This window comes from Lonchura striata, chromosome 11 (genome assembly GCF_046129695.1).
Source record: "Lonchura striata isolate bLonStr1 chromosome 11, bLonStr1.mat, whole genome shotgun sequence".
Taxonomy (NCBI): domain Eukaryota; kingdom Metazoa; phylum Chordata; class Aves; order Passeriformes; family Estrildidae; genus Lonchura; species Lonchura striata.
In genome coordinates, this window is record NC_134613.1 from 11637619 (window position 1) to 11647007 (window position 9389).

At 37.8% G+C, this 9389-nt stretch overlaps 1 protein-coding gene across 1 annotated transcript; it reads left to right on the forward strand.

Moving 5' to 3' along the window:
- Window positions 1-393: 393 nt before the first annotated feature.
- DNAAF4 (dynein axonemal assembly factor 4) lies at window positions 394-8137 on the forward strand. Its single transcript, XM_021537371.2, has 9 exons — window positions 394-544; window positions 1086-1233; window positions 1597-1730; window positions 2811-3051; window positions 3770-3915; window positions 4485-4594; window positions 5305-5458; window positions 6450-6555; window positions 7608-8137. The coding sequence occupies exons 1-9, from the start codon at window positions 422-424 to the stop codon at window positions 7715-7717; spliced, it is 1272 nt and encodes a 423-aa protein (XP_021393046.2). The 5' UTR covers window positions 394-421; the 3' UTR covers window positions 7718-8137.
- The last annotated feature ends 1252 nt before the right edge of the window (window positions 8138-9389 follow it).

The window sequence follows — 9389 nt, forward strand, 5'->3', positions numbered from 1 at the left end:
GGACATAATCCTGAACAGGGAGGCTGGACCAGATTGGTGGTTTGGTTTTTTTTTCTTTTTTTCTTTTTTTGTTTGGTTGTTTGGTTGTTTGTTTTTTTTTTTTTTTTTTTTTGCTAAAAACTAACGTCTGATAGCTTTTGTCAGAAACTCTATGCTATCATGAGTTTGTCTCTTTCCAGAAGTGTCCGTGGATGACACGAGCTGCGTTCCTTCCTGCCCTGCGGAGCCGCGGGCTGGCAGCCGGAGCCGCGCCCGCGGCCCTCAGCCCCTGGGGACTACAGCTCCCGGCGTGCTCCGCGGGGCCGGGCCGGGCGCGGGGCCGGGCCGGGCGCGGGGCCGGGCCGGGCGCGGGGCCGGGCCGGGCGCGGGGCCGGGCCGGGCGCGGGGCCGGGCCGGGCGCGGGGCCGGGCCGGGCGCGGCGATGCCGGTGTGGCTGCGGGAGCACAGCTGGCGCCAGAGCCCCACCGCCGTGTACCTCTCGCTGCCCTTGCGCGGCGCCCGGGCCACCCCCGCCAACATCTTCTGCGGCGAGCAGTACCTGAAGGTGGGAGCCGCTCGCCTCACGGGCCTCCTGCCTCCGCAGCCTGCCCAGAGCCACGCGCGCCCTGCACCATGGCAACTCTTCAAGTTCATAGCCCTTTATCTTTTAGAATTTCCCTCTGTGTGCTGCAGGCTGCTAAACGCCCGGCCTGCGGCGGGTAATGGCTTTGCCACTGCTCTTTCCCAATTAATGCTCTTGGCCGCTCAACAGGTGTCAGCTGCCTTTACTCTCATAAATGGACTGGATTTATACATTTGCTTGTACTGTGAATAATCCTAAATTAGAAATCTATGGCTTCTGTTACAGTGATGAAGAACCGGCTTTTTCAATCTCATTCATGAAATATATAACCTTGTGATTACCCAACCTTAACGTGAAGGAAGCACCTTCGCTGGGTTTCTACAAACCACTACAGTGGATACAAAGCAAATTAGTTCTGTCAGTAGTGTTGTTTTTTGAGGTTTACTGTATGCTTGTGCTCTGCTTTGAATACGTGAGAGTTAATTTAAAATAGTTAATATTAGTGCAAATTATACTTTTGTAGGTAAGCATCCCTCCCTTTTTATTTGAAGCTGTTTTGTATGCTCCTATTGATGACACAAACAGCACAGCAAAGATTGGAAATGGAAACATTTTCTTCACTTTGTATAAAAAAGAACCGGCCTTGTGGGATTCCCTAACTCTAGCCAATGGTAAGTTTTCTACTCTGAAGAGTAGATTGCGTGTAAGGAAACCATACTGTGAAACTTCTGCTGGTAGATATCTGCTCAGTTCAACCTTGTTCATTATTAAAAATAGAAAGCATGTGAGAATGAAGAATATCTACTAGTTCTAACGTGTGTGAAATAATACAATGCTTCCTGCAGAATTTACATTTTGTGTTTAAGCAAATCTTGATGTTTCTCTTTTAGAGATAGGCTTGGTAGACACCGGTTTGTCAAATTGTAATCATGTTGTATTTTGCCAAAGTAGCAAAAGAAACCATATTTTCATTAACATGTTATGTACCAATAGAACACCAAGCCTAAATGACTAAGATAGTTTATTTTTTTAAGCTGACAAGGAGAAACTACAATATCTGAGAGAGAATGCTGTTCTAAAAGCCCAAGAAAAGGCAAAAGAGGAGACGGAAGCAAAAAAAATTACAAAACAGGAACACAAAAAATATGCTTTGGAGGCCACAATGAAGGTAGGTTTAGAAGGAGCTCTGCAAGATGTACATGTAAATAGCTACTGACTCATCTGGTAGATGCTTTGTTATATGTACATTAAAAAATACTAAATGTTCAGATTTTTTTTTTTTTATAGTAGCAGTGAACCTTGTTATTTCTTTGCACTTAAAACCTATTTATTATCAAATATGAAAATTTTACTGACAAAGTGCTTACAAGTTGCCATTTTCTGTGAGTAATACTAATGAAAGTTTTTGGTGACAGGCTCAGACTTTTGTTTGTTCAAAGGAGAGTACAGTCATGTTGCAAAATTGTAGTCTTTTGTGGCCCTTCCATATGTTTAGTCCTATTTAGCACTGTGAAAAAAATACAGGGTTTAAAAATTCTCACTTATTCTTTATTGTATTTTATATCAGACTTGCTTTCTTTTTGTCTTTTTTTGTCTTTGTGTCATTGTTATTCTGCTTTATATGTATATTTTAAGATAAGTTCTTAAAATTTTAATGTATAGAAGAAGTCTGGTCCCTTCACTTGTGTTCAAAGGATTCTTTTTTGGAGTATGCAATGAAATTTTAAGATTGCATATGCAATATGGACCAAAAAGAACCACAGTTAGTGACTTTTTTAGTTGCAACAACTAAGAAAGTTGTTGCAATGTTGTACCTCTTCTAATATGTAACAATCTCAAAGAGAAGAGGAGAAATAAGAAACAGGGTATTCAGATCATCACATATATTTTATATTTCTCTATTCTCCAGAGATCTACATTGGAACATGGCTAGGATTTTCACTGTTTAAAAGAAAAACTTATTTCTGAATATTTCTGAATTGCACCTTAAGGTTGTTAGTGAAATAGTTTAAAGATGAGACCTCTAAAAGCTATTCAGAAATCTTTCACAGTCATTTTCAAGCATCTTAGTTAACTCTGCTTGTATGGTCACATTATTGCATTATTGGTTGCATTATGCTTGGGATATGGAACTGGGAAAATAGTGGTAACTTTAACTTAGTCAAGTCAGTATTATCAGATGTTATGTATCTCATAGGGGTGTTTTTTTTTTGTTTGTTTGTTTGTTTGTTTGTTTTTGTTCAAATAGCTAGAGGAAGCAGAAAGAAAAAGAATTGAAGCTCTGAAAGAAAAGGAGCGTCAGAAAGTTGCTGAAGAGTTGGAGTTATGGAAAAACCAACAAAAAGATGGTGATAAATACAAGAGCATACAAAAAAAGGAGGAATTACCTCAAGAAATACAGCCATTAAAAGAAAGAAAAAATGAAAAAATGAACAAAACTCTGATTCCTAATGAAGGAAGTTCTAAGACAAGACTCAAATCCACAAGAGGTTGTATAATTGAACTGTACTTTGTAATTCTTTTAAGTGTGGGTATAGCTTTATTCCCATATGTTTCTAATTCATCACTTATCTTTGTCTCCACCTGTTCTTTTAGCTCGTAGCTATTTTAAAATTTTTATTTCAGGCAATGTATTGAGCTAAAGCACATGAGTTCTTAGCTCTTATTGAAGTCTTTGGAAATACAAGGGTGGGCTTTTGTTCTAAGCTTTAGGAAAGTAAATCAGAAAGCCTTTCTGGCACTGTAATGCAGACTTCCTGGGGGTGGGGTTTCTGGTACCCAAAGTTACCTAGCTGCTGGATTTCATAGAAGTATTCAATCTCCTTTTGTGCTCTCTGTCCTGTGTCTTGGCTCCATGGAGAGCCAGTTCAGGGAACTAAACCAGCAGAAGACATTTAATTGTTTGTTTGCGTGATTTGATAGGTTAGTTTTAGGTCTTATTGTTGCCCTGTCACAGCATCATACAAATAACAAAGAGGTGTAAGAGGAGCTTAAGTTAATTTGTGACAGATGCTGTATAATTCCATTTATTTATTTGCTACATTAGGAAGAAAAGTTGTCTGAACCTTCCCTTCAGAAGAACAAGTCTAAACTTTTCTCAAGCAACTAGAGGTTTAATTCTAATGTGCCGCATTTCTGAGTCAGGTAGTAAACCAGAAAAATCTCTTGCTTCATTTTTCATTTCCAGCGCTCTAACTCTTTTCATAGGTCATGGCTCCTGTAGTATATTTGCACAGAAGTTAAAGGAAGAACAGTTACCAGCTCCTCGAGCTCCTGCTACAATTAAAGTAAACTTTACACCACGAGTTTTTCCCACAGCTCTGCGAGAATCTCGTGTTGCAGAAGAGGAGGAGGTAAGGTGGGGAATTAATTACTGTGTATTCAGTCAATATAAAAATAGTGTCTGTGCCAAGGAATGTTACCTGTGCAATATCCTTATCTTCCAAGGAAGGCAGTATTATTTAAATTAAGATATAAAGAAACAATTTTATATAAAGAGTCTTTTCTCCATGTGGTTGTGCAGATTAATAAATAGTATGTCCCTTTTTTGGCATGGGGAGAAAAGGCAGCAATATTAATTTAATTCCTTGAAGTACAAAATTTGAATTGTCCTAACTCTTATATTGAAGATTCTTTCAGTTCTGTCTTAAAAGAAGCTCACAGTTCTTTTGAGCTTGAGATCAAAACAGACAAGTAAACAAAAATGTATTAGAGAAGTGGTAATCTGACTTTTCATGGTAATAAAATTTTTGGGGAAACTTGGAAGTTTTCATATTGGACGCTATCAAATATTTTCCTGTGTCTGAAATATGTGGTCAATGGAATTCTTTTGATAAGTATGAGTGAAGAGACAAAAATAAAATCCTTTTTTGGATGTGAATTTTTACTTCAGAAATAATACTAGCACATTTTGTATTTACAGTGGCTACACAAACAAGCAGAAGCTCGAAGAATAATAAATTCTGATTTATCTGAGCTGGAAGATTTAAAAGAAGAGGAGAAGAATCCAGATTGGTTAAAGGACAAAGGAAAGTAAGTTACATTCCACTTGAAGATGTATTAAAAATCAATTGGTTTTATGGTGTTTGTCTACTGTTCAGTTTTGGTATATTCTATTTATTATAGACAGAGTTGGTGAATGTCTAGAGTAGTCATGGTGGTCATACTGGAGATTTTATTGACAGCTTATGGGGTTAAAATATGATAAATCATGAGATGCAATGGTTGAAGTTCATGGTGAACAAAGTAATTGTAAACACATTATGTATATTCTTCTTTGAAGAAAGTTGAGGCAGTGCACTATAATTCCTAAGTGGATTTAATTTCATTTGTACTTTTTTAGTGAGACATTAGATATCTGTGTAAAATAAACTTTAGGGACTTTATACAAACATTGGTTTATTTATATAGTTGTGTTATACAGAAAGCTTTTATTAGGCAATCATAATCAGATATACAAAGCTTTAAAAATTAGCCTGTGTCTACATAAGTATATCCACTCTTACAGTCTTTCATTGCTTGTAAGCAGTGACTATTCTTGTTGTGTATCTCTAAGCTGTATTGTCAGCAGCAAGGTGCACTGAGCTTCAGCTGTGTTGTTCTCAGAAAAGGCTATAAAGGGACCTTTTAAAGGAAAATATGCTAAAACCTCAAATTTTTGAAAATGAGTTAACAATAAGTAGGTGGTTATTTTGTATTTATACCCTTCTTTAAAGTGCATGTTTCACTTTTTTAATACTCAGCAAAATGTTTGCAATGGGAGACTACCTTGGGGCTGTGAATGCCTATAACCTTGCAGTGCGGCTGAACAATAAACTTCCCCTGCTGTACCTGAACCGTGCTGCTTGCCACCTCAAACTGAGAAATTTGCACAAAGCTATTGAAGATTCCTCCAAGGTATAAAAACTCAGGAGCTCAGGCTGTCATCTTTTGCATTAATGTGATTTGTTACTGTGATGGTTCTGTTTTAAGCAGATCTGTAAATACATAGTAGTGCAATTTGAAGTTTTAAAATTAAAAATTGATATAATGAAGCCATGGTAAAATATTAAAATTTGATAGTGATTAATGAACTTTCAGAAATTTAAAACAAAGCAACAATAAAAAAAACCTAAACCGGACTTCCACACATTTGTGACAAATGGCCATATACTGGCCAGTAGGTTTCTTTACAGATAAAAATATTGTAGCAATATGTACACTTGAAAAATCTCACAACTTGGAGCAGAGAAAAACCAAAGTATACTCCTACATTTTCTTTTATGTTGTGGTGTGCTTCATTCAGTAGGAAGGAAAAAAAAAGGTTGTGGTGATAAGCAGGATACCTTAAAGAACTTCCAACAAACCAAACATTTTTAAACAAGGGCTGTATTGCCCTCATATTTTAGCAGTGTTATTTGTGCAACAAGAGGAATGATCTCAAATGGCACCTGAATAGTGTGGGAAAAGTTTTCCAATACTTATTATTTTTTGAACTAATAAGTACTTGAGTCTTGAAACTTGGGGGTTTTTGGTCTTGTTTTTCCTACTAACTGCTACTAAAACACATGTGTTTTTTTAGTGCTACCTTTTTCTTTTTGATAGCATGAGAGATCATACGATGCGTGAAAACAGAACACATTATTTGACCTCAATAAACATTTAACATGGTATTTGTCAGTTTTTAGCCATGGCAGTGTAACTGTAATTGGCAAACTACAAATCTTAATGACTAGAGTCACAAGCCATTTATAGTTAAATTTGAATAGCTATTTCCTATTTGTTCAAATAGTTATTATGTGACTGCATAATAATAGTAATTAGGTGAAAGAAGCGTTCATAAATTTTAAAAAGCCCCAAATTATCGAAAATTTACTTATAAATACTTCGGGTGTTCTCATTTGTAAAGGCACTGGAACTGTTGACACCACCTGTTCCTGATAATGAGAACGCTCGAGTGAAAGCCCACGTCAGACGTGGAACAGCATTTTGTCAGCTGGAATTATACACTGAAGGTGAGGCCTTGGTTTTATGAAAACATGCACAGGAATTTATAGTGACATGCAAGTAATTCTGTTTAGCTTAGTGAGGCTGCTCACACCTTTATGTTCTCAGAAGTGATTTTGAAGGAGGTCTGTATAATCTATGTCTATTTGTTATGAACCTTTATACATTCTTTATTTTTTTTTTAATTTACTGAGTACTTGAAAAATCTTTACAAGTTTGAGAAAAAGGATTGCATTCCTAATTTAAGGAGTTTTTCCATTGAAGATATTAAAATAACCTGAAATATTTCTAGAATACTTGTGAAGTGCTTAGTAACATCTTTGTAAAATGAGGTAGGAAGCACACATTAATGAGTAAAATGATTCATCAAGTATATGTAATTTGTGTGAAAATAACTGAATTTATAGTGTCCCTATTCAGTTCCTCAAGAGTATCAGATTAGTTTTGTAAAGCAAATTTACAAGTGAAAGCTGGTAATAGAAACTGAAGAATATTCAAAATGTCAGTGTTACATGAAGCTTTGGCCATTGTTTACCTTTTCCAACAGACATCACTTGGTTATTCCCTTACAGCTTCATTTGTACTTTGAAGCCTTATAAAAAAGACTAATGTAGGCAAGATTTTACTTCCTAGCCTCATGATTTGGTTTTTTTCCCCACAAGCTCTGGTTTTCACAGTTCATGTCTTTTTTGTTCATATTTTCAAACAGGATCATTTCCTCTCTTTTGCAGAAGACTTTAGAACAGTCCCCTCATGCACACACACATATATAGGTGTATATGTACATGAATGAAGAATCTCTATTTTCAGGTTTCAAAACCTGAAAATATTGGTGGTAGAATGTTTCCACTAAAATGTTTTGTAAAATAAGATAGACAAAATATAAGTTTATTTACTAGTGGAAGCTAGACGAATACCATTCTGATGCCATCTTACTTAAGGACAAACCTCAAGATGAATACTTTATGCATATGACTGGGGAGTGTTTATTTCCAGTTAGTTGCTAAAGAGGATGCTCTTGCATAATTGATTGATATTCTTATTAATGTGTCTATATTAGGCCTTCAGGATTATGAAGCAGCTCTCAAGATTGATCCTAGAAATAAAATTCTAGAAAAAGACGCTGAGAAGATTCGACATCTAATTCAAGGAACAATGCAAAGTTCTTAATTAAAAAAAGTATAAAAATTTGATGCCTTTGAGGACATCAGAAGAAATGTTATTGCTCTTCAGTGTGTGTTATCTTGACATTTTTCTGCTTCACTTGGAACACTTACAAAATTGGTAAAAGATTGGATATATTACTGAAAAATATAGTATTATAAACATGATTAGATATATTTTATATAAATTTGATACAAAGTTGTTGTATTTTTGTTTTTTGGTTAGCATTCTGTATTACTCTGACAATCTGAAATCCCGGACCTGAAGTGGTTCCTTTTTTTATGTGTTCTTTCCAAAATGGGACCATTTCAAGTACACTTATTTCAGTAGCAGTTTTAGCAGATTTCTAAATTTTCTGCATCAGTCTCTTTCCTGAATACCATTTATGACTAATTTCTGTCTTTATAATAAAGTATCATGCAGATACATATTATTGTGTGCAAATTTTATAGTGTTGTATCAGGGAGAAGGTGGCAGGCATTGTTTCCAGATGTTTTACTTAAGCCTTGAGAGGAGTGCTGAGGTGAGTCAGAAATGTCTGATAGGAAAGCTGCTGGCCCTGCTTTCCTACAGAAATCTGCTGCATTTCACTGGAAGGGGCTGAAAACACTTTTTTTATAACAGCTGGAAGGAGGCAGTGTAGCAGTTTGAGTGCCTCAGTTGACTGTAATGCTATACTTAAAGACATTGCTCTTTAAAATTACTGAGGGGAAGTGAGGGCTAAGGAGGAGAGACACTGGCAACGGGAGAAAGATCATCTTAGCCCTTCAGCTAACAAGGCAAAGCATTTATTAGTTGACTGTGGTCACAGCAAATATTGCTCAAGATTTGTATTGTATATCACTTGTGTTCATATGCATTTATTTTTATTTTTATTTTTTTCCCCTGTAGGGAGTGAGTTATCATATGACAAATACTTTTTGGTCTGTTTAAGGAAAGTGCTGTGGTGCTGTACTGATGAGCCTGCTGTAAAACTTCTCTGAGTGAGGTACCTCCCGTAGTGCTGCTGAGCCAGCCACTTACAACCTGCTGCTCTTCAGAGGTCCAGTGAAAATTTTTTTCCTAGTTTCTCAGTCATGTAAGACATGAAACTGACACTTAAATTGCTGTCTCATATGAAACTTGAGGAAGATATTATCTTTACTAGTGAGACCTGTTGTCAATCTCCCATTTATTTTTTGTTCCAGTATCAGAGACTGTTAGGCTCTAAACCTCTGGGATTTTGCCAGTTGACGAGATGTGGTCTAGGAACGTGGGTGGGAGTTAAGAGCTGCCTTATCTCATCAGAGTTGTTCCACCTGAGGCTAGAAGAATCAAACATTTGTTGTCCATATACAGCACCTTTGGTTTTCTGGGGTTTTTTTGGGGGGAGGGGGGTGTGTGGCATGTTCTGGGGTGTTCTTTGGTGGGGCATTTTGTTCGTTTGGTTGTTTTTTTGGGGGGGGGCGAGGGTGTTGTTTATCCTTTCCAAGGGATACTGGCATGTCACAGAGCGCGTCTGCTCAGAGCTGCTGTCCCTGAGCCCGGCTCTGCCGTGGTTCCCGCGGCACTGCGCTCTCCGGGCCGCCTCCGGAGCACAAGCTGCCCGGGCCCGGCGGCGGTGCCGGGCCCGCCGGGCGCTGCGGCGGCCGGGCCGCGGCGGGGCGCGGAGGACGCTGGCCGGGGCGCTGCGGGCGCC

Excerpts from the sequence above, each read along its gene's own strand:
- DNAAF4 (XM_021537371.2), top strand. The coding sequence starts at position 422 with ATGCCGGTGTGGCTGCGGGAGCACAGCTGGCGCCAGAGCCCCACCGCC. Across the intron at positions 1,234-1,596 it reads TTCCCTAACTCTAGCCAATG|CTGACAAGGAGAAACTACAA; the intron begins GTAAGTTTTCTA and ends TATTTTTTTAAG. Across the intron at positions 6,556-7,607 it reads GCTGGAATTATACACTGAAG|GCCTTCAGGATTATGAAGCA; the intron begins GTGAGGCCTTGG and ends TGTCTATATTAG.